This window comes from Lissotriton vulgaris, chromosome 4_1, assembly GCF_964263255.1.
Source record: "Lissotriton vulgaris chromosome 4_1, aLisVul1.2, whole genome shotgun sequence".
Classification (NCBI taxonomy): domain Eukaryota; kingdom Metazoa; phylum Chordata; class Amphibia; order Caudata; family Salamandridae; genus Lissotriton; species Lissotriton vulgaris.
In genome coordinates this window covers 1401596371-1401622745 of record NC_141691.1, presented here as the reverse complement: position 1 = coordinate 1401622745, position 26375 = coordinate 1401596371, and the positions used below count along the sequence as shown (strand labels likewise).

The 26375-nt window shown below is 46.5% G+C and overlaps 1 protein-coding gene across 1 annotated transcript in view; it reads left to right on the top strand.

The window, feature by feature from the left end:
- The window catches only part of OSBPL1A (oxysterol binding protein like 1A), a 2145795-nt gene that overhangs the window by 493872 nt on the left and 1625548 nt on the right, over positions 1–26375 (top strand). Inside the window, exon 10 of the mRNA XM_086965647.1 lies at positions 10454–10527. Within this exon, the coding sequence (XP_086821773.1) occupies positions 10454–10527 (74 nt within the window). The remainder of the gene's footprint in view (positions 1–10453; positions 10528–26375) is intronic.

Below are 26375 nucleotides of genomic sequence, written 5' to 3'. Positions count from 1 at the left end.
TATGCAGATTATATCTTCTTAAAGGGATAGTACTCTGTTCCTTGACAGTGAGATGAGATAGTGCCTATACCTGATTTTAGAAAAATGAAAAGTGAAGCCCACATATCCATTGAGATCATGTCCTTTTATCGCACATTGATAGAGTACCGTGAGATAGAGTATTTCTAGACATCATAATTTGTAGATAAGACTATTGACCTGAAGGAAAAAAATCTAAATCCAATTACTTCTCACCCAGAGAAAAGCAAATTCTAGTCAGAACCACCCCAAGTGCTGTCCCTCTGGCAAAGGCTCTCACTCAATAAATTGTTTAGTAGAGGTGTTATGTAAAATAAAAATATTGACCTTTAGAAGTGTGTGCTAAACAAAGTAAACCCCTGTTATGCACAATGATCAACACTTAACCTAAAGCTTATCATGGTCAACTTAGCTTTTAAAGCTAACAAAACGAGATATTGGATGGAGCACATAAACTTTTCAGACACTCACCAACAGTCACTATTAGATCTGGGTTGAAACCATCATCGTTCTTTAGCTCTCTTCGCCACCCCTGTTCAGACCCAGCCATATGCAAATCAGTTTTGACCCTGTTCCTCATGGAGACAGTCTTGCCCAAACTGCCAAGCCAGGTCTACCCTGGACCAGAAACCAGCATCCTGGAACCGGTTTTGGGGTAACACCCCTCATCAGCCAGGCTAGCTTGAATCCAGTGGCAAAGTGAGCAAGGGACCCTCGTCCGGTCCTACCCTGCTACGGTAAGGTGAATAAAACAAACACAAGGAGATGATGGACAGAGCGCTGAAACTTTTCAGACACTCACCCCCAGTCACTTTTAGATCTGGGTTGAATCCATCATCTTTCTTTAGCTCACTTAGCCACCCCAGTTCGGACCCAGCCATATGCAAATCAGTTTTGACCCTGTTCCTCATGGGGACAGTCTTGCCCAAACTGCCAAGCCAGTCCTTCCCTGAACCTGAAACGAGCATCCTGGGACCGGTTTTGGGGTAACAACCCCTCCTCAGTCAGGCTAGTTTGAATCCAGTGGCACTGAGCATGGGATTCACGTGTGGGCATACCCTGCCAAATAACGATGATGGATTACCCATTACAAGAATGTCAATTTAAAAGTAAATTATTCCCTGCAGATTTACAAGTAATTCTGTAATGAGTCTTTGAAAAGGCACTCCACAATGCCGGACCAGCATACCTCAACAGCCAACTCAGCTTCTACACCCCCACCCGCCAGCTCCGCTCCGCCAACCTCGCCACTTTCCCCCGCATCCGAAGAGTGACGGCCGGTGGCAAATCATTCTCCCACCTCGCCGCCAAGAAATTGAACACCCTCCCAATCCCCCTACAGCAGACCCAAGACCTACTGACCTTCAGAAGACTCCTCAAGACCTGGCTCTTCGAACAGTAGCAGCGCCCCACCCCCCTCCCCTCAGCGCCTTGAGACCCTCACGGGTATGTAGCGCGCTTTACAAATGATTGATTGAAATGCAGCAGCTATAGAGGCTCATCATAAAGACATTCTCCTAAAGCTATGACACTCAAACGGCATGATAAAAATGATAATGCTTCTGCTTCCCACCTGTTAGAAAATGAGATGCTATGCTAGTGATAGGTCAAGGGTTTAAAATCAATTGACTCCCTTCTTCATGGTGACCTTATTATCTATTTTCATTAAGGGAAATTGGTGCACCTGAATGTTGTTATTCAGTCCCCACATGTCGAAATACAGCTGGACCCTGCCGTTAGCATGTCTTGCAATCACTAAGAGAGCCACCCCTGATTATTTCCCTTGTTCAATAATCCTCATATCAAACATTTTCTAAAGTTCCATTTTAACTTTGTCTCCTACACCCAAAGGCACATTTCTTACTTTCTGTACTTTGGGAACTGCACCAGCCTGGAGTACTATTTCATAGGCAAAAGTTCTTCATTTTCTAATACTGAGGCAGAATTGGATACAATCTGTAAAGTTTCCTTATCGCCAGTTTGTGAAATAGTGCAGTGCACATACATATTTTGTATAAGAATTCATTCCATTATATTGTTGAAAGCACTGAATATAGGATCCTCTCTCAACAATAACTGCAATCTCTCTGGTACTAACATTTTACTCAGATTATTATGCACCAAAGTTTAATCTCAAGGGGGTATTACATAAGATCCACCATCTAATGAAAGTACCACTTTATATTCTGTTGCAGGGGTTACCATATGGTAGGCACATTTCCCAAAGTCCAATGCTACAGCACTGAGATACTGGGACATGGCTCTCGGGTGGGGGAGTTATCAATGGATAATTTTTAGAAATTGGTCGACTGAAGTTTGAGGGGTGACAGGCAGACATCTATGTGATATTATTCGTGGTCCTGGGCTTCATTGTGTCAAACAGGAACATCTTTAGCTTCTTGGGGGAGAAACCTCACTCATGATCTTGAGATGGCTATAGAACATTGACTAATTATTGACTTTCAAGAAAACTTTGTGTCAAAACAGAGACTATAATCCTGAATTGACTAAGATGTGGTAAGGTGATGCTCGAGTGGCATTAGGCAGATTACATCTCTTTTAAATACATACTTTAAGAAATGAATCTTCTTGGATTAAATTATTTGTGACCGTATACACATTTGTCTGATCTCCCCCACCACCACTTTGTTATTCTTTGATATTATCTTTTTCTATTTGTCAATTTCCATGATGAACTTGACTATTCAAAAAGTGATATTTAAAACCTTCTTAATCATTTTACTATATAATCCAAAGATACAGTTATGGAAAGCCATAGCAAGAAAGGTCAGTTATACATCTGTCAATGAAAGGATTTCTGATGTCCGGATCCTCTCGCACAGCTACACACACACCTACACCTACACCTACACCTACACCTACACCTACACACACACACTCACACACTCTCTCTCTCTCTCTCTCTCTCTCTCTCTCTCTCTCTCTCTCTCTCTCTCTCTCTCTCTCTCTCTCTCTCTCTCTCTCTCTCTCTCTCTCTGAGGTTAACAAGCAGTAGTGCTTGTTACTGTTGCTACTACCTGTCTTAGACAAGTAATTATTACTCCAACAACACAAGCACTACCACTAATAGCTTCACTCTTCATACACAACTAACTACTGCAAGAGCAGCATATGCTCTCCATCCACATACAGTCATCTAAGTCAACTGGAATCAGTCTCTAGTTTTTAGGGAATTCTTGAGACCAGGTTTTGAAGGTACCCAAACTGTGAGAGGGCTGTTGGATCCTACTAGCTGAAATTAAACAACATAAATCTATACAATGTCCTATTATACACTACTCTTGTAAGGTTTTTAAAATTGAACTAGAGATGCCGCTCATGATATGCATGTGAACATTCAGGCTCTCACTAACGTTCAGTAGTTGGTAATGAGGAATTTGCCCTCAGAATACAAACAATTTGAGCTTGGAAAAGAACCACAGGTCTTTTTTTCCTACTGAAAACTAAAAAGAGGCCTGCTTCCATTTTCATACAGTGAATGCTATGAAAATGTTTAGTGAATGCCATTAGTACAATTTTGGCAGGGCCATCATCTGCTGGGAAAAGTGATGTAGACCGTGGTAGTTACAGGAATATGTGACGAAATTCCGCATTTAAAAATCCCGCATACCATGATTCCGCATTAATGACAACGTGGAGCCATTAGTCCGCAGTACAATCACTACGCAAAATTTAACCCCGCATATAACTTTACAAAGCATGCCTTTACAACGCAAAGGCATGTGTGGTGAAGTTATATGTGGGGTAAACTTAGAAAATGTACTTACACTATATATAAATGTGTGTGTATATATTTATATATATCTATATATATATATATATATCAATAGGAATGACTACAACCTGTATCTTCACCTCTACCATCAGCAGGGATCAGGTGCATTTCCTTGACATGACAGTTACACCAGGGGCAACAAACTTAGAAACGAGGTTGTATCGCAAGGAGACGGCTGGAAATACAATTCTCCACGCCAGCAGCCATCATCCAGCTCACCTTATACGCAGCATTCCGTATGGCGAAATGTTGCGTATAAGACGATTGAGCAGTACAGAAGCCCAGTGCAATCTTGCTCAGCAAGCCAGTAGGACTAGATTCCTGGCAAGGGGGTATAAGGCTGCAATAGTGGATAAGGCTATAACTAAAGCTAATGCCATTCCACGTAACCTTGCCCTTCAGCCCAAAGTCCATAAAAAGTCCACCACCACTAATGATCAACCAGTCAGATTGATTTGGGCCTTTAATAGGCAACATGGAGCGTTGGGGAAAATAGTTTCCAAACATTGGAATTTGGTGAAATGTGACCCAGTGATAGGGGACAGAATATCTAATACCCCATCCATCACATACAGACGAGCATATTCCATGCAGAATGCCCTAGTTAAATCTAGCCCAGAAGTCCTTACCAGTAAAAATTGGCTAGGGAAGAGTAAGGGCTTTAGGAAGTGTTCATCCTGCAAAGCCTGCCAGCATGGATTGAACAAAACTGAATATGCTATCCCCTTCACCTCTGCTGCACGCAAGATTAAAAAACAGCTTACGTGCAAAAGTGAGTATGTGGTGTATGTGCTGGAGTGTCCGTGTGCCCTGCGTTATGTTGGCAGTACCAAATTGCAGGTGCACAAGAGGATACTCCAGCACATTAGGGCCATCAACACAAGTGATCCAGCATACCCGGTGGCCCGCCACTTTAAGGAACACCACAATAATGACAGTTCCTTGTTGCGCTACTATGCTATTGACTGTGTTGGTCCTCTCAGGAGAGGAGGAGATAGAGATGGGGCTTTGAGAAAATTAGAGACCAGGTATATACTGGAAATGGATTGCCGAGCTCCGGGGGGATTGAATTCCACGGAAGATTTCTATACATGTCTATGACAATAACATACTGACGTGCACTGTTATCTGCTTCCCCTGTTGAGCAGTCTTATGCTCCCAAATATATAATGTTGGTGTATCTGTCTGTCTTGGTACTGATATTTTTAGTCCTAAGAACACAAAGCTTAGAGGTTTGGATGGTTTGAAAGTGGAGTGCAGCCTAGGCTTAGGTTGCACCTGGATGTACTAAGAGCTTTTTCACTTTTAAAGGAACCAGCCAGTAAGCTCTATAGAGAAAGAGTTGGAGAAAACAATATCACATATTCACATAAAAACTTAAAAACTCTCACATAAAAACAGTGCACAGTTTAGTTTTCTTATTTCTCACTAGTCACGTAGATACATCCGGGCTTAGGTTTGGTCCAACCAGGCAATTAGAGAGAACAGTGGAAGGTTCGCAGGGCAGAGGCTGCGATGGTTTCCCCTCCTTTGGTGGGGTTAACATCTCCTCTGCCCGCGAACTTTCCAGTTCAGTGTATACACATGCGTAAACAAATTTGTGCATTAACAAGGGGATGCTGCGATCTTAGTGTTGGGATTAACGCATTTATGCTATGATATTACCCATGTTCACTATAGGTCTCATCCCGCATCAATGGTGTTGTGTTCATATGTATATTTATTTGCAATGTACTGTACAGTCATGGTTTTAACATATATATTTATATATTTATGATACATTATTTATGAATTTATATTTTGTATATATTGGTTCAGAAATTTGGTACTATACATGATTTTGTACAAGTTGTATATTGTATATAGTGTATATATTGAGTATGATCCTCATGACACAAATTGCACTTTGCACAACGATATTGATTTGCACATTTGGATTTATCCAGTGATCTTTGTCGAATATTGTTTACATAAATGTAATTGCATTTGCACTTTAATATTATTGAGTGGACCGTTGCAATATGGCGCTAATTCAGGGATTATCCCAAGATGTTTGTAGTGAACAATCTGTTGTCCATGTCTATGATGGTGTGCAACACATGGCCAAAACCTACCAATCGGAATGTAATCCCACTAAGCACTAGCACTTTAAAAATTGCCTCTTCCCCAGCGTGCGTCATGTGATCAAGGCCTCTGTGTAGGCCGAAACGTCATGCTGTGGTGTGCCGCTTCCTCGAGGGTACAATAAAGGAATATTGCTCACTGCACCTGAGGTCTCCTCTCTTCTTCCTGCGCAGCGGTTTCCAGCACTGGGCTCCGGGCGAGAGGCAGCAGGGATTGTTTCATATATATATATATATATATATATATCTATAGTGTATACATATATATATCTCTCTATACATACAAATAAATATAAATATATATAAATATACCAAATAATGCATATGTATATAAATAAATATATATTTTACATTTATATATTTTTTTAAATAATTAAAAAAAAAATCTATATATATATATATACAATTTAAGAAAATACACTTAACACCCTAAAAACTAATACCACCCTGCTCCCTTAAAATACCCCAGCGCCCCAAATCCAAACCCACCCTTACTCCTTAAAATAACCCAACACCCTTAAACACTAACCCATCTTAACCCTATAAATATACCCTGTACCCCAAAACCCAAACCTACCCCAAAACCCAAACCTACCCCTGACACCTAAAAATACCCCTGTACCCCAAAACCCAAAAATACCCCTGAACCCTAAAAATACCCCTGTACCCCAAAACCCAAACCTACCCCTGAACCCTAAAAATGCCCCTGTACCCTTAAACCTAGCCCTGAACCCTAAAAATACCCCTGTACCCCAAAACCCAAACCCAGCCCTGAACCCTAAAAATACCCCTCTACCCCTGAACCCTAAAAATACCCCTGTACCCCAAAACCCAAACCTAGTCCTGAACCCTAAAAATACCCCTGTACCCCAAAACCCAAACCTAGCCCTGAACCCTAAAAATACCCCTGTACCCCAAAATCCAAACATACCCCCGAAACCTAAAAATACCCCTGTACCCCAAAACCCAAACCTACCCCTGAAACCTAAAAATACCCCTGTACCCCAAAATACCCCTGAACCCTAAAAATACCCCTGTACCCCAAACCCAAACCTAGCTTTAAACCCTAAAAATACCCCAGTACCCCAAAACCCAAACCTAGCCCTGAACCCTAAAATTACCCCGGTACCCCTAAACCCAAACCTAGCCCTGATGCCTAAAAATACCCCTATACCCCAATACCCATCTCTTAACCCTTAAATACCCCTGTACCAGGGGCGGCTGGTGACATTTGAAAGTGGTGGGGCGTAAACTAATTTGCATATTGGACCGCAGCGAGCGAGCCCGAACCACCTTGCATCCATCCATACATCATTCATGACCTGGCTGTTCGAGCAGTAGCGGCCCCCTTCCCCCAAGCGCCTTGAGACCCTTCCAGGTGAGTAGCGCGCTATACAAGTGTCTTGATTGATTGATTGATTGATTGATTAATACATCATTCATGCATCCACCCATCCATCCACCCACCCACCCATCCACCCATCCTGCATCCATACATCATTCATTCATTCATGCATCCACCCATCCATCCATCATGCATACACCCATCATGCATGCATCCATGCATCCATCCATACATCATTCATGCATCCACCCATCCATCCACCCACCCATCCTGCATCCATACATCATTCATTCATGCATCCACCCATCCATCATGCATCCACCCATCATCCATGCATCCATCCATACATCATTCATTCATGCATCCACCCATCCATCCACCCACCCATCCTGCATCATACATCATTCATTCATGCATCCACCCATCCATCCATCATGCATCCACCCATCATGCATGCATCCATCCATACATCATTCATGCGTCCACCCATCCATCCTGCATCCATACATCATTCATTCATGCATCCACCCATCATGCATGCATCCATGCATCCATCCATACATCATTCATGCATCCACCCATCCATCCACCCACCCATTCGGCATCCATACATCATTCATTCAGGCATCCGCCCATCCATCCACCCACCCATCTAACCTGCATCCATCATTCATGCATCCATCCATGCACCCATCCACCCATCCACCCACCCATCCAAAGTTCATTCACACTCAGCTGGTATATTATGGTCTCTGGCAGGTTTCCCTTAGACACAGATAAAGCACAAGAGTTGCTACACAAAACAGACACACATAGTCATACATGTGCACACAGTACACACATAACACACAGCACAGGCAGCAGCAATGCACAAACTAGAATATGTATAGTATAGGCAACTGCACTACAAGCTTTCCTCATACAGACACAATAATGTCAAACTCCTGGTTAGTCTTAAACTAACAGCTAACCTGGTTTTGCAAGGAGGACCCCCCGACCTGCATTTTAGTAGAGAAAATAGAAAAAAGTTGAGGAATATCAGCTGTTTAGGGAAAAATCACCAATTTCTCTACCTAAGAGACATCTGACATTTATAACTAAAAGTGAAGAAATGGGCGGAAGGCACAAAGTGAAAGTAAGTAGGCATGTCGTGAGAGAAGTGATGTATGCAGACAGTGACAGCATTGTTGTCAGTGAGACGTGCATCTCGTGAGGAGAAGGCACAAAGTGAGGAGGGAAAGATTTGGAGGTAGTACCGGAGAGCAGTGCTTGTAGTAAGTGACTCAAATGTGCTGACAGACTGTTGTTACCGTGAGAAATGGCAGGCTGCAGGCAGGCAGTTCCCTCCGGAGAGACGGTGCTCGGGTGCGCACATTAGATGCAGACTGCCGTCGGTGACTCTGGCTACCTAAGGGGGTACGGGGTGAGTAGGGTAGGGTTGCGCTGAGGCTGGGGGAAGTCGGGTGGGGGCCGACAGGAGTTTAAAAATGAATAAAAAACTTACCGGTTCCGCGCTGCCTCTGACTGCTCCGGGGTCCGGACTCCCGTTGGCGCCTACAGGAACAGCGTCAGCCGTGTCTCCGTCACTACTACTGGCAACACCTCAGACCAATCCGATTAATTTAGGGCAATGTTACGCTCTGCCCATTAGGAGACCAAGGTGCTCAACCCTCGCTCTCCTAATGGGCATGCGCCAGCAGAACAGACACTAGTGCTCATGCGTGGGCACGGAGGAAAATTCGACCTCCGTCCCCACTCTTGCGCACTTGTGCTCAGTGACGTTGTGCTCCTTCCTGCTGCCCCTGGTGACAATCATGTCATTCAACATGACGTCGGCCCGCCCACCCCTTCAGACTCTGAAGGGGTGGGCAGTCCGACGTCATGTTGACTGACATGATTGTCAGTTCAACCTCGGCGTCTTTGAACTTGAGTAACCTGAGAGTTACTTAAGTTCAAAGACGCCGAGGGAGCTGCGTGTGCAGGCGGCTTGTGGGGCAACGCCCCAGCGCCCTTAATGGACGCACCGCCACTGCCCTGTACACCATAAACCAAACCCACCCTTAAAATACCCCTGAACCCCTAAAACATATACTCCAAAACCCCCAAACTAAAACCATATACTTACCTTACACTTAAATATAAAAAACATATGCTTTTACCAATCATGCTTTTACAACGAATTTCGTTGTAAAAGCATGCGTGGTAAAAGAATATAATATATAATGGCATGCGTTGTAAAATTTTGCGGAGTAACAGTACCTGCATTATAATGGTTTGAGGAGTAAAGGTATGCGGAGTAAAAAATGCGGAGTGACGGTGTTTTACCAGTTACAGCTGTCTGAACTTGTGTGAGAAACAATCTATACCAAGCCTGTCCTGAGGGGATTCCTTGTCACTCACTTTGTTGTTTTTTCAGCAGCAGTGTCCAGCTTGCTTTGCTAGTAGCGGTTTTCCCCATCTACTTGCCATTCGCCAATAAACAACTATTTGGCATTTTAGTCCCACAAAGATCAAAGAAGGCGGTAAGCAAATTCACCACCACATAGGCCACATCCACCAAACACATCTAATTGAAGTGAAAGGTTCAGGTTTATTCGAGCTTCCCATCAACTTTTAGTAGTTGGTGTAATTTACCACTTCTTGAAAGTCCAGTTATCTCTGAAGACACTGACCATGAAGTCCACCCATTGTGGTGTTTGAGGAAAATCTGTATTGGCCAGAGTACTAAATGTGGCTGTGTACATGAAATACAACGGAATTGGTCTTTCCACAGATTAGGCTTACTTTGCTATACACTCATCCCACCTCCTTTGCTCCCCTTTCATTCCTTGTTTGTAGATTAAGGCCACAACACTGACTCAACAACTGCTATAGATTTTTTACTTTACCGAAGCTGGGCTCTGCACAATATGTGCTGCTTATGCAAGCATTGAAGAACTAGTCCAGTCACCCCAAGTGCTGTACTCGGATCTCTAAAATGGTGTTTTAATTAATTTCTAGTTTGTGATCACAATTATGGTCAGGTTTCTGGAAAATGTAGCAAGCAGAATTGTCAGCATGAAACTTCTGCAGTAAACGGTATACATTCTTTACTGGCATACCATAAAAACTCTTTTTGTCATGAGTTCAAAATCTCATATGCATGCTATTTGTTTTATAATCTTTTCACAGAGCTCACGTTTCTTTGGATGGAAACTCTACTGGGTCTTAGTAGAACACGGAGTTCTCTCCTGGTATCAGAATCAGTACGTGCTTATTTATTAACTATTTTTTCAAATTACATTTTGATTAAGCCTATATGTATAATTGGTGATGCCTCAGCCTGGCATTTTATCATACACATATATTACTTAAAGTGGCTGTACAAAATGAATTCACTGAAAATATAAAATGTAATGTGAATAGAACGTGTGAGCTTCTTAGGTTAGTTGCATTCTTGTGCCCTAGACATAATGTTTTGATTCCATAATGCACATTGGCTTGTCCTTTTATACAATATTAATTTCAAGTGATGACATGTTTACAGTTTGTGACCGATCTGGAAGGGTGCCGATTGTTGGAATGCATAGACCAATGAATTAAAAATAATGTATTTGGTTGCTATTAATTGCTTTAGCACAATATGTAGAGATGTCTAGAAATATGATGCTTTGTAATGTGGCTATTTGTTAGTGTACACTCACCACCCTTTGATCTCTTGGGACTAACCAATGCCTTGCATAAAACACTGATAACATATTTTTTTTGTTAGAGTGAATAACCAGGTGTGAAACTGTTCGCTAATGATGAGGATTCAGAGATGCACTTAAAGACAACACCTTTCCAATAATGTACTAACAAAGCCACCAATCCTCAGCTTGGCCCTGGCTATGCCTGATAAACTGCCTACTTTTTCATTTTAGAACAGTGAGTTCCCACTGTTCTGCAAAAGGGTTTTGTCTGATTCCCAATGTTCGTAAACGTAGTGCTATGTTATAGCAAAGGGATATCAAGCTGCCGTAAATTGGTTCAACTACATAATTGCATTTGCGGTGGCAGCGTCCAATGGCACAAGTGTAAATCTCATGCAAACGGGTAGGTTGTGTTTGTTGCATGATGTGGTTAGCTTTGTGAACTGCCTTTTTCCTAATGAGTAACTGTACTGTGCATACAATTTGTACTGGGATAATGACAATGCCTGAAAAAGCCACATCCACTACAAAAAATGTTTCTCATTAGTGTCATTAATCATCCTATTATGATTTATCAGCAATAATTACTGTTTTCACTGAATGCATAAAGTCCATAAAATGACAATCGCTCCAACTAATAATTATTGTAGTGTATACATACCACAAGATCCAACACTTATAAGGCAAAGAGTTCCAAGTGAACAAAACCACCGAAGAGGTGACAAGAGAAAGTGTGTGTATCAGCAACAAACAACCCTGAATATTCTCAAGTCCTTGCGCCTTGCATGCCTTTGCCTGTTATAAAATCAGGCCCTTTAGGTTTGTTTGTTGGTAATATGTGAACAATGTTCTCAACCTCTTGCTCTAGATATATGATCTCATTAGCATAGAGCGATGTGTTGTGACATCCTAAAAAAAAAAATGTAAAGTAGTATATAAGAATAATGTGAGTGATGGCAATGTGGTGGTACAATGGATTTCTGCTTGCCTCGAGGACAGTAAAGCAATATTTGCTGATCCCTATCCATTGGGATTGTTTAAAGATCATTTTTTAAATATTTTATTGAGCAAAAGCAGAGTAAGTGATCAGTTGGCAGTCATTAAGCACAAATATTGACATAGAAGGCATACATTACAGCGGTGCATTACTAGTTAGAGTGCGGGGAGGACCAAATCTGGTCATCGCCATATCAGTTGTAGGGGAACTACAAAGCTCGCCCCTATAGACATTCCAGTGACCCCATTTCTTTTTTTTTTTTTTAATTTTTGTAAACCTTTATTATGCATTAAGAAAGAACAAATACGGGCCCACAACCATCAGGCCGGCCACGAAAACACAAGGAGCAACAGTGCGTGCAAGTCGGCGACACAGCAATACGTAGTACCATCGGCAAATATTTAAGAGTTACACTGTAAAACACTGTGTCACCGTGACCCAGGATTAATGAAGGTTAATTTTACATTTTTCTTGCAACTATTGAATTCAATACGTACTGTTTCTAAGTCATAAAAGAAATAATAAATCAAGAAGGCAGAGTCCGTGCAGGTGGGACCTGATTGAGACTACAATTCACCATACAATCTAATAACCCGACAAACAAGTCCCCACCCAGGCGGCGTGGCAGCATACAATGACTACAACAAGGTAGCAGTCCTAACATCCCACCCAGCAACCGCTGCCACCCATCCCCTAGCATGCCTAGACACGGACCAAGACAGAAAAAGGAAAAACAAAAATGAAGAAGGAAAAAAATAAGGCACCATAGAACCGAAACCAACTAAAATACTAACCCCCCACCCTACACGCATGCAGAGGCTATGGCCTACCCCCCCCCCCCCCCCCCAGCAGTGTGTCTGGCGCCCCATAAACCCGAAATATAGCGAGAAGAAGAAAGAAGTAAGAAAGGAAAAGAATACCATAAACTCCAAGATACAGAGAGTGAGAAAAGAGAATCCTAATCTTCAACTCTCAGAAAAATTGGGAGGAGGTCATTTTCACATACTCCCGGTCACCATCAGCCGACTAAGCGTTCCCCCCCCCAATTATCATAGGCACAACTGAACTAGCAAGCAGAACAGCATATGGGGAGGGTCAATTCCAATTGCGCAAGCAAAGCAAACAATAAACAGTCCCAACCTAGTCCCCGCCCGCCCATGCGTTCATTCCACTACATAAGACCTAGCCCTGGCCCGATCTGGGACGCCCCCCTGCGCCCGCCCCTCTTGAGAAGCCAGCAACTGCGAAGAGAAAGGGAGAGCCCGCCCCAACAAGAACAAAGAAACAAAATGGCCACACTCGGTAATGAGGAAATGTCCGAGGACAGGATAGATGTCGCCAGTCCCAAACAGAGTCAATACATAAATGGAGCTGCGTGTCAGAAGCAATATCACCACACAGTGAGGGAGTTAGCAATGTATCCAATAAGTAGGCACAGTCAGACAGGATAGTCAGATATTGCAGCGGCGGCCCCTTGAGCTCCATGGGCGAGGTTGTGCTCCGCGTTGGGGAAAGAGACATTGTAGCAGTACAAGGGCGGATAGAATGTACCTCCCTCTCCATGTCGTCGCGAAGCTGTTGATCAATTGCACACTTCCCCGGCAACAATGTTTCACGGACAGGGAGCAGCGGGGACTGTTCATTATGGCAAGGAGAGAGGACGGGCAAGATATAGTCCGATCCAGACAGGCAGCCATCCAGCTTCTCCTCCAGCAGTCGCGAGCTCGCACACCACTCACCCCTCAGTCGAGTAAGAGCCAGGAAAACAGAGGCGAGGGTAAATGGCGATTGGTCATCCATTGCCTCGGTGGTACGTGACGCTTCAGCCAGTTCTGCTCCCCAACTGGGTGCAAGCCGGATATGTCGGTCAGGAGCCAGGGCGCTGTCCGCCATTTCTATAGATGAGCCAGCCGTCGTGGTCCCGCCGTCAGAGCAAGCAGCGATTGCAGGCAGAGTCGGCATCAGGAGGAGACGGGCAGCTCCGTCGGGACAGGGCAGGTCCTCAGCAGCAGGCTGCATGCAGTGGGGGGGCTCTTCTCGGATCGGCACAGGAGAGGCGAGGCAATGAGGGAGTCCGGGCTGCAGGGGCACCTCCGATGTCGGAAAAGCAATGAGCGGCTATTCTTCAGCGTTCCACAGTGGAAAGCGGCAGTTCAGGCTCCAAATCGGCAGGCAGTCCCAATCACACAAGCGCCCGGCGTAAAGGCCAGACATCCATTCGGCCAGCGCAGGACGGCAGCGCCGCTCCAAAGTGATCGGCCCCTGCAGCCGCGGCAGTCACAGGCGGCGCTTCGTATCACAGGTCCCGGGTCCAGGGCTAGAGTCGTCGCCTTCGTGCATCTCGACGATTTATCAGGTTGCCGGGCAGGTAGGAACACCGGAGGGACACCAACGGAATCAGGGAACTTCCCCAAACATCCCGCCGATAAACAGAGGCAGGATAGTAAGCAGGATTGCTGTTCGGGGAACAAAGGCTTGAGGAGCCGGGAGGCTACACGTCCGTCTCCGTGGCCATCTTGGCTCCTCCAGTGACCCCATTTCTTATCCCAATTCCCAGGACACCCTCTGACCTTGTACACAGTTTTTTCGGACCACATACATGTATCCATTGCAGCGAACCATCTGATCAAGAGCGGTTTATTTGGTGAGCCCCATTGCATTGCTATTTCATGCTTTAATAAGAGAAAGCCCAAAGCTGCCCATTGTCGTTCCAGCGCAGTGAGATCTGTGGGTCCCACACATTAAGGAGTCCGCCTTTAGGAGATAGTGGGACAGGCTTTCCCAGTGCATCAGACATCTTATGGGTCGCACGTTCCCACAAGTGTTGGATCATCGGGCAGTAAATATTTGGAAAAAGGGGACCCCTATATAATATAGTAGCACTTGCTATACATAGGGAAGAAACAGAGTTAGGAAAGGTCTATAGCAAAGTGACAGACATTGATTAGATAATACAATTTACGTTTTTTTGTAAATAAAAACCTAGAATGAAACAGTATATTAAGTCCACTTGTGTACAGAAACCAATGAGCAAAATAATTTCTGATAGAGCTTTATTGTTTATTGTTGTTGACTATTTTTCTTTTGTTTTCTACTGTTTTTTGTATATATAGTTTTTATAAGTGATTATGTGTTTAAATTTTATATAGTCTTGAATTAAAAAATACAAAAGAGAAAATACAAAATCAATAGACATGAAACATATATACAGTGATGAAGGCAAAGCGGTAGACACCACTACGCGCGTTTCGGCTCTTGAGCCTTCTTCAGGTGACCGTCTATTGTTAGAGTTTCAAAGAGTCCAGGACTCACAGTTAGGTGTGGCGTGGATATAAAAGGTCAGTCGGTAAAGGCAGCTTCTTAAGATCTTGAGATGTGGAACGATGTAGTCCTATTGCTTGTCATATGATGTTATGACATCAGAGAAAAGGAGGTGGTAGAACAGTATAGTGGAGGTAGCTTAGATTCAGATCGTTATTTATTTTTTATTTATTTATTTTATATTCTTCTATAGCGCCTGAATAGACCCCCGAAGGGGTATCTCCACGCTTTGCCAGTGAGAATATTGCTTCAAATGGTTTGTGGTCAGATGAAATGGTACATATTAACAGGGAGAGATCAGTTACTGGAAAATAGGTATGTTTTTAAGATCTTTCGGAAGGTCAGATGACTGGTGTTGACATTTGTAGAACCTCCACGAGGATAACTTCCAGTGAGTAGATGGTAAGGTGATGAGAGCAATAGTGAAGGAAGCGAGTATTTATCTCCACAAGTTGATAAAATATCCGGAGGCGAGCAATAATGATGTATAATTGTTAGCACGAATATTTTGTATCCACCTAAAGATAAAGTAGAAAGGATGTCCCAGGAGCGGAAGATACTATGGAGGATGATCAGGTCATAGCATTGCCCGTGAGGTTTGATGAAAATAGTGAAGCTCCTGGTAGAAAAGGACTGGTAGCAGTACTCGACAGCCAAAAGACCGCACACCGGTATGCTAGAATGCAAGCATCCTCCATAGTATCTTCCGCTCCTGGGACATCCTTTCTACTTTATCTTTAGGTGGATACAAAATATTCGTGCTAACAATTATACATCATTATTGCTCGCCTCCGGATATTTTATCAACTTGTGGAGATAAATACTCGCTTCCTTCACTATTGCTCTCATCACCTTACCATCTACTCACTGGAAGTTATCCTCGTGGAGGTTCTACAAATGTCAACACAAATAACGATCTGAATCTAAGCTACCTCCACTATACTGTTCTACCACCTCCTTTTCTCTGATGTCATAACATCATATGACAAGCTATAGGACTACATCGTTCCACATCTCAAGATCTTAAGAAGCTGCCTTTACCGACTGACCTTTTATATCCACGCCACACCTAACTGTGAGTCCTGGACTCTTTGAAACTCCAACAATAGACGGTCACCTGAAGAAGGCTCAAGAGCCGAAACGCTCGTAGTGGTGTCTACCGCTTTGCCTTCATCACTGTATATATGTTTCATGTCTATTGATTTTGTATTTTTTATTTTGTATTTTTTAATTCAAGACTATATAAAATTTAAACACATAATCACTTATAAAAACTATATATACAAAAAACAGTAGAAAACAAAAGAAAAATAGTCAACAACAATAAACAATAAAGCTCTATCAGAAATTATTTTGCTCATTGGTTTCTGTACACAAGTGGACTTAATATACTGTTTCATTCTAGGTTTTTATTTACAAAAAAACGTAAATTGTATTATCTAATCAATGTCTGTCACTTTGCTATAGACCTTTCCTAACTCTGGATCATCGGGCAGTCCCAAATAGTGTGGTAAAAGTGCCGACAAGCCCACAGTTACGGAGACAGGCGTCGGTTGTGCGCCTTCCAATTTTGGCTAGGAGGGGAGCAGACATTTATTTCCCCATGTAATATCTTCAATTGTATTAGCCTGAATCTGTGTTTGATAGCCGACTCTCGCGGGGACATCAGTGCCGCCTGCCATTCAGCATCCTCCAAGGCCCCAATGCCGCCCTGCCATTTGTCTCTCAGGAGTTGGAAAGTGTTAGGCATGTTATTGCTTAGCTTGCGGTAGGTATAGGATATCGCCTTGGCCTGAAGAGGTTCTGATAATAGTCTATCCTCAAGGGGTGAGGATTGTGGGAGAGAAGAAAGATCAGGGACATTAGTGAGTATGGCATGTTTGATTTGGAGGTAGCGGAAGGCCTCAGAGTGGGCTAAATCATATTTCTTCTGGAGCTCTATGAACGTCAGCAGTTTGCCCTTATGGATCATGTCTCCCAAGGTAGAGATGCCGATCATGTCCCATTTGTCAATGCCCTGATAATGACAGAGGGAGCCCAGTGTATGTGAGGCCCAGAGCGGAGTAGCTAACGTGCGAGTGTCAGACCAGCCGAGGCGCTTATTAGCTCAGTGCCAGATTGCTAGTGTTTGTGATATCGGGCCTATATAGCGAGTGCGGGAAGGCTTACCATATAAGGCACCAGGGTAGCCCTCACGGCCCGTCTGATATCGTTCAAGATGGAAAGCAGGGTTGGTTGGTGGACCATATAGCCAAGTGTTGGAGGCCTTCAATTGAGATGCCCAATAATAAAGCCACATGTTTGGCAAGGCAATACCACCATCGTACCACCCCTGTGTGAGCGAAAGAAGAGCTATGCGGGGAGAGCTGCCGTCCCATAGGAGGAGGCGGAGGTCGCCTTCTAGTGCATTAAAATAGGAGTCGGCAATGGGAAATGGGCAATTCTGCAAGGCGTACAGAAAGCGAGGAAATGCAAGCATTTTAAAAAGGGCTGCTCTGCCTGGGAGAGACAGAGGCAGCGATCTCCAATGCGATATGTCTGTATGGAGTCTTTGTAGCGGGCCCTTTAGGTTACGGTCATAGAAGACTTTGGGGTCTGGGGTGACAAAGATGCCGAGGTATTTGAATCCATCCTGGGCCACATCAATCGAATACCCCTTCGGGAGAGGAGGGGGTGGGCCATGTATCCCTTATAGCACTGATTTGGACCAATTGATGGAGAAGCCCGAGTATTTGCCAAAATTGGTGATGACGTGCAGTAGACTATTAATAGAGGATTTGGGGGAGGAGATGTAGACGAGAATGTCGTGTGTGTATAGTGAGATCTTGTCAATTGTATTGTCATTCCACCGAAGGCCTCGGATAGAGTTGTCAGTTCGAACCAATGGCTCTAAGGTGAGCGCGAACAATAATGGGGATAGGGGACATCCCTGCCTAGTACCCCTGTGTAGAGGAAATCGTGTGGATGTATGACTGTTGACATAAACTTGACCCCAGAGATCAGTATAGAGCAATCGGACCCATTGAATAAAGTTTGGGCCGAAGCCATAATTGATTAAGACCTCAAAGGTAAGACCATTCAATGGAGTCGAAGGCGAGCGTGGCGTCTAGGGAAAGGATAGCTGCATCTTCTTGGAGATATGGTATTCTACTCATAACGTTGTGAACCCTACGGAGATTAAGCGCCGTGTTACGGCCTGGGAGAAATCCCGACTGATCTTCGTGAATTAAGTAGGGGAGGACTATCATATGTCTGGTGGCGAGGAGTTTTGCCAGAATCTTCACCTCAGAGTTAATGAGGGAGATCCGGCTGTAAGAGCTGCAATCAGTAGCTGGTTTATTAGGTTTGTGGATTACAACTATTGATGCCAACCATTGGTCTAGCGGCAGGCGTCCGGCGTCACGGCTCTCTTCAAACATTGCTTTCAGGTGAGGGATGACCCCACCCGCCATGCCTTTAGGAAATTCAATAGGGACACCATTGGGGCCCATAGCTTTACCTGACTTTATGGCAAACAGTGCATTTCCAATCTCTTCTGTTGTGAGGTCTGCCTCCAAGTCCTTCGCATCAGTCTCAGAAAGTGTGGGTAAGCGCATTTCATTTAAGAGTAGTCTAGACTCCTCGGCAGTATAGTGCGCCCTGGCTGTGTAGACTCCCTCTAGATGGGCAGCAAATGCCTCCGCTATCTTCCCGGGATCTGTGATAGGAGAGTTGCCTGGTCCGGACAGTGCCGGGATCCATCTGGAGCCTTGCTCGCGTTTTTCGAGCCATGCCAGCATTTTACCTGCTCTATCACCCAGTTCATACACTCAGTGGCGAGCTTTTAGAAGCTTGGCCTGCGCCTTCTCCAAGGCTAGTGCTTTATATTCTAGTTGTTTCGCTCGGAGACGGGTTGCCGTCTCTTCTGAGGGGTTCGCGTTGTGGGCCGACTCCAGATGTACTAGGTCTACCTCGGCCTGGATTAGGTGCTCACTTTGTTTGTGTATATAGCCAGTCTTGAGAGCTAACGCCTTCCCTTTAAGTACAGCCTTATAGGCCTCCCAGATGGTTATAGCCGACTTCACGGACCCGACATTTTCAGCGAAATAGTATTCCGTATGTTCTAGCAGGCAGTCTTTTATTTCGGGGATTTTTAGAAGCCAAGGGGTTATTATTATGGGACCGCGGGATATCTGGCGATGGTATGTAAATTCTACGAGAAGTGGGGAGTGATCTGAGATTCACCTGGGGAGTCCCTTAGGGTGGCGAAAAAGCTCTATATCAGTTGTGGGGGAGAAAAGGTAATCTATACGAGAGCTACTATTATGGGCATTAGAGTAGTGTGTGAAGTAAGAAGTAGTCGGGTGAAACGAGCGCCATATATCTTCGAGTCCCATTGCCTGTCTAAAGTCTAGGAGATCAGAGCTTTGTCTATGTGACGTACGCTGGGGGTGTCGATCGAGGGCGTCGTTCATTGTCATATTGAAGTCACCCCCAATAAGCAGGGGTCCTTGTGGGAGGTCTAGTATGAGTCGCTGCAAGGTCTGCAATGCGTCTATTCCCAAGGTTGGAGGAATGTAAACTGAGATAACATTTATCTGTTTTCCCTCCCAAATGGCCTCTATCACAGCAAAGCGACCAAGTGGGTCAACCCATGTCTTTGTACACGTTAGTGCAAAATTTTTACGGACAAGGATACCGGTTCCTCTGGACCCGGAGGTAAATCCTGCGTGTAAGAGTAATTTGTAACACCCCCCCCCCCAGCCCCATACCCCCCCCCGTGTAGTGCTTGACATGTATTACCCATCAAGTGTGTTTCTTGGAGGAGAAGCAGGTCCGGAGCGTGGCGTTTGAGATATTGCATGACTATCCCCCTTTTTACTCTACTGCCTAGGCCATTGACATTCCATGTCATGAGGGAGAGAGACTTAGTCGGGGGGGGGGTGTCATGGTGGTTTAAAGAATGGAAGATATTTACGGGTATAGGCCCTTGAGTTACGGAATGTTTCCCAGAGCCGATAGTGGACCTGACCCGGTCGGGGGTGGAATCTAAAGGAGACCAGGTATGTCCCAATGGTGAATGTGGAATGCCTTGTGAGGACACGGATCGCCTCGTAGTAAGCCCCATGTTCAAGAAAACTCTGCAGCGTGTAAACAAAAACAATACCATAATCATAACAGACTTCCCAACTACCCACCTCCCTCCCATACCATCCCCCCTCCCCGCGGATTTCAAACTATCCACTCCCCAACTAGGCAGAGTGCCTGTCGCCCTCCCAACCATATACGGAGTGTGTTGAGAGCCATGAATTCCCTCGCCCAAAAGTAGCCCATTATCTGAGCCTAGCGTAGCTTCAATAGAGACTTAACAATAATATTCACATAGTACAATAAACGATGACATAACCTGGACGCTCCCCGGCGTCCGGACCGCAGATAAGAGCGATCTGGCCCGTATGGGTGAACACAGAGCCACTATGTCCGTGGTCGTGGAGGGCCGGAAGACCTCAGTCGTGCCATTCAGGTCTGAAGACAACGTCCCAGCTGGTATCGGAAATGAGTGGGCCGTTGGTAAGTTCACAAGTCTTCTCGATTGCCCTCAGAGAACAGATCCTGACTTTCTGGGAGTAATCCAGGATCGGCATGCTCGGTCGATCTGTGGCGATGGCGCTGAGTGGGGCCCGATTGACGCCACCCCTCGAGCCAGTCCCATGCTTCTTCAGGTGACAAAAAGAACCAAGTTTTCCCTTCCGACTCTACTCGTAGTTTGGCGGTATACAGCATAGCATACTTAATGTCTTTGGCACAGAGTGCCTTTTTGACTTCGAGGAAACTGCGCCAACGAGCCTGTACCTTTACCGTAAAGTCGGGAAAAAATTTGATCTGGGCATTCTCCAGTCCTAGGGGTGGTCCCACTCGAGCTGTTTGAAGGATGACATCTCTGTCCCGGAAGTTAAACACTCAGGCTATTATGGGTCAGGGGGGGGCGCCCATCTTCGGCCTAACCCCAAGGACTCTGTGTGCTCGCTCGATAGAGAAGTAGTTGGACAGCTGTTTTGGCTGGAGGTGTTTTTGGATTAGGTTTTCAACAAAAAGGTCAGTTGTCGTCCCCTCCATTCGTTCCGGAACACCTAAGATACGGAGGTTGTTGCGCCTAGCACGTCCTTCATAGTCGTCCAGAAGCTCCCCCATTTGCGCTTGTTGTTTTTGTAGTTGGGTCACCTGTTGCTGGAGGGTAGAGGTATCATCTATGAGCGCCGCGGTTTTGACCTCTATGTCTCGCACTTTGGAGTCCATCTTACGGAGGTCAGCCCGCAATAGGATAACCTCTATATTAACCGAGTCGATTCGTGTCTCCAGCGACGAGCGAACTCCGGCTATTGCTTCCATCACGTCTTCCAGTGTGGGGGTACGTGTTGCTGGGGGGGTCGCAGATTTAGGTGCAGTCTCAGGGTTCACCTCCTTAGGATCTCCTTTAGAGCCCCACGAGAGTTTGTTAATCGGTCTCTGAGTAGTCGGTCGGTTGCCTTTACTGGAGGCCATATTGGGGCGTCAATTCGCCCAACGCAGTCCGATGGTGTGGATCCAGAAACCGTCGGTAGAAGCGGACCTTCACCTCCTTGATTTAGGTAGGCCGTCACTCTCCCCAACAGGCCGAGAACACCGGGGTGGTTATGGCCTGGGTGGGGGCAGAGAAGAGGGAGCAAAGTGATGTGTGCGACCCAGGGATCGCAGAGGTGCACCCAACCAGCAGTAGATCACTAGTCCCACTCGAGAGCGCCCTACGCACTTAAGGGCCCAGGCCGGCGGTTTATATGAGTGAGGGGGGGAGGGCGTTCCAAGAGTCTGGCTGAAGTATGGGTCTACGGTAGCAGAGGTAAGTCCGTTGTCTCTAATGCGCCTTAGGAGGAGGTGGAAAGGCGGCCTGCCCCCGTGACATATGGATAATTATAAGGCAGCAATCATTCAAGGCTAACCTTTGTCATGAAATTGGTCTTCTCGGAACAAGCAAAGTTATGTTCTCCACGGAGGGTACATCTCAGTCATCGCGGTGCGGGGGGGAGGGGGGCCCAGGCGATCCAGGACTAATCGTGTGGGCCCAGTGAGCCCGGTCGCAGGGATCTCCCCCGACGAGTCCAAGGTAGGCCGCAGAACACCACAGTTCGTAGCAGGCGAATCGGCCAGATGGGGCACCTCACTGTGCCGCGGGGGTCCTCTCACAGGGATCAGCGGTGGGCCCGGGGTGTCGGGACAACAGTCGGTGGCCAGCGGGAACAGCCGGCTGAGGTGCGAGCAGCGTGAAGCCGTCCCCGGCGGTAGGCCCAGAGCCGGGGACTCGCGTAGATGGCACCTCGGGCGCTGGGGGGGGCCCGTTGTCTGCAGTCGTAATTTGCGCTAAAGCACACCAGCGGGGTGGAGGCGCCGCGCAACGGCAGGCAGTCGGGTCCGGTAGCTCCGACACCGTAGATCTCGACAGTGGCGGCTCCCTATTCTCAGGATCTGCTCCGGAGTCAGGGCCATCAGCAGTCGGCGGCCCCGGTCGCCATTTTGAGCCGGTGAAGCAGCTGAGCCCCGGAGGTTTGTAGCGTCTGTAGGGGCTCAGAGGGGGTCAGGGAGCAGGAGGCAGCGCCCAGGCAAGTCCGCGGTGGGGACCCCTTTATGTATGGGGTTTCTCTGGCATTGGCTAATAGGTATAGTCTGAATTATGGACGAGGGCCGAGGAGCCGGTTCAAAACGCGGCCATTCCTCTCGGCTGCTAACCACGCCCCTGTTTAAAGATAATTTGAACCCTATGTAAAACAACAAAAGTCAGTGTAGGAGGAGCTTCGCGCGCAACCAAGATGGTCGCGTGAGCACAGGGCTCCTGAGACCCTCGCCGCCTCCCGCATCAATCCTGAATCTTATCCTGACTACGACGATGGGTTATTGACAACACAACCCAGCTGATCTAATAGCGGTTTCCAGAAATTGATTTTGACTCCGGGAACCACAACTACGATACTCTGGACTTTTGTGGCCTGCTCCATGGAACTGCCCAGGCTCGAGTCATCATGGTGCCCAGGTGGTAGTTGAACAACAACGGCAAACAGGGTCCTGCTTACGATCCCAGAGTTACCTTTCGGTTTAGTTTTTGGTTCCTTCGCCGCCTCCTATTTCTGCATCGCTTTGGCAGCCCGGGACCCGGACCCCGCAACTTCACCGTGTGCCAACTGTAGGGTGTACCTGGTTCTGGAATATCCCGTTGGGACTCGCATCCGGGGATCCACGTAGGTGAATTGTGAGGAGTCATTTTTACCAGGTCCCAAAGGCCCTTTCGGGGCGCAGCACCCAACATGGCGGCAAAGCCTGAAAGTGAGAAACGAAAGACCAAGACCACTCACCGTGGGGGCACTATTCAAACGAACATAATGGATCGCTATACCCATCCTAAAGGGTCCCCCGTGGTGCGGTAGGTCCCTGGAGGACGCCAGCGACTCCACAACTGCGGTGGATGATTTGACCCAGCGTTATGTCATGGGCGCCATTACTAGTATGAAGACCTCCATTGGGCAAAAATATGAGGCTCTGGCTCTAAAGCTTGACACCGTAGCAATTGATGTCAACCTGATCAGGACCGACCTATCAAAAACCAACGAAAAGGTCAAATCCTTGGATTTAAAGACCTCCAGCCTCACGACTGATGTCTCCGATTTGCAGACGGAGTTTCGCAACCTGCAATCCTCCATTGATCTCTTCGCCCGCCGGCTGGAGAATTTTGAAAGTCGGGCCAGACGCAATAACATACGTATTATTGGGGTCCCTGAAAAATTGGAAGAGTTCACCGCGGATCTCCTCGTGGAGGATCTCATCTTAAACCATCTTGCCCCCAAAAACCTCAGCAACTTCTTTGCGGTGTAACGTGCAGACAGAGTGCCGGGTGGGAAGCGAAACTGGGTGCCGACAGCGCGAGTGGGTGGCCCCACGAAGTTTGAAAACACTACGTGAGCTTCTACCCTGATTTCACCCAGTTCGTTCAGAAACAAAGGATGGGATTCCTGGGAGTGAAGCGGCGACTGCGAGACATGGGTATGAAATATGCAATGCTTTTTCCAACTCGGCTACGTGTTGAACACAATGAACGGACGTTCTTCTTTGATCACCCCGAGAACGTGAGTGACTGGCTTGACACGTTGCCTGCACAGCGTGATCGCTCGGAACATTCTGGTGGGAGAGAAGGAGCCGAGGGTGGCCCATCGGAGCAAGAATGAGGAGTGGCAGCTGGGTTTCCGGACAGTGTACAGAACTGGCAGCTGTGGTTTCATGACTTTTGCGATACTTATGGTACTGTACCCAGAGGTGGCGAGGGAGAATGGGACTCTTCCTCCTTCGGGTTTCTTTTTGTAGACTAGTTTAATAATTGGGCGACAGGCACACTGCAAGTTGGGGTGGCTTTTGAGTCTATCGCAGGGGTGCAGGGTGGAGGGGTGTATTCTCGGGCTTTGTTGGAGGGTGGGGGGGAGGTTTGGGTTTGTTTTATCTTGTTTCAAGGCAACGCATCGTCTTACATCTTGATCTGGGTGTTTGTTCGCTATGGGGTGGATTTGGCGCTTGCTTCTGGGGTGGGGGGTAGGGGGTTGAAGTTATTGTGCTGGAATGTCAATGGGTTGGGGGACAGGATAAAACGTGGGGTGGTGTTACAACTATTGAGACGCCTCTCCCCTGATGTAGTTTTACTGCAAGAGATGCATTTGATTGGCAACACATGCCACGCCATGAATCGGCGAGGATATCGTCTGCTTGCACACTCTGGATTCACTACTGGATCTAGAGGGATGGGTATCCTAGTTAGGAGTTCCCTCCCCCTGGAGGTAGATTACATTATCCTCGATGATAGGGGACACTATGCTGTGCTCACTGGTAGGTGGGAGGGGAAGACTATCTCACTGCTCTCTGTATATGTTCCACCTGGGCTGCAGACCACGACCTTCGCCGATCCGGGGAGGATGGTTTTGGGGCTCCCTGAGGGCACTCTGATTATGGGTGGAGATTTTAATTCTGTTTCCGGTAGGGAGGACCGCAGCCCCCCCACGGACCTCACGAAATCACAGTCTTGGTTAGGTGAATTTTTGCAGATGCTGGGGTTGGTAGACTGTTGGAGGCTACTGCATCCGGGACCGGCGCAATACACCTTTCACTCTGGCGCTCACGGTAGCCTCCTCAGGCTTGACTATATCTTGATGCCAGCGGCACAGGCCTCTTTGGTTAGGGAAGTTAGACATCTAGCCAGGGGTATTTCGGATCACTCCCCACTGTGGCTTTTGATGGACATGAAAGTGGGCGCTGAGGGTCGAGTGGCTCTGATTAACCCTTGGTATCTCCGTAACCCCAAAACCAGGGCTGAGTTGGTTAAGTCTTTGAATCATTATTTCACTGAGAACGTGGCTCTGTATCCTCTTCTGTATCATTGTGGGAGGCTTTTAAAACTGTTATCCGTGGACAGGCGCTATCGCTAATCGCTGCTGCTAAGAAAAGCAATAATGAGGCAATGGTCCGCCTGGAGGCCGAAATAGCTGAGTTGGAAGGGGATTTAGAGGTGGATATCACTCAGGAGAGGGTTCATGTCCTTGGTCTCAAACAACTTGATTATAGAGCCCTGGTAACGGACGCTGCTAAAATTGCCAGTAGGGAGCAGCAGGGCCGGCTGTATGATGTGGGAGACAAGGCTGGGAAGCTGACTGCTTGGTTAGACAAAAAGGAGAGGGCGAGTTGTGTAGTTCCTGTGATTGAAAGAGCTGATGGAGTGCGTGTGACTGACCCGGTTGAGATTGTGGAGTGTTTTGCGGAACATTTTCGAAATGTATACTCCCCAGTCTCCGATAGACCGGAGGAAGACTCCCATCTACTGTTAAGGGACATTGCGTTGCCACGCCTATCGGACTTGGATAGGGATTTGATGGACGCGGCATTTTCGGTTGATGAGGTGGCAGCTGCTATCCGATCCGTCCGCTCGGGAAAAGCTATGGGCCCTAATGGTCCCCCCATCGAGCTTTACAAGCTTCGTCCTGACAAAATGGTGCTGCATCTTCGTGCTATGTTCCTGGAATCGCGAGACATCGGCTCCCTTCCCCGTGATCAGCGACTTGCT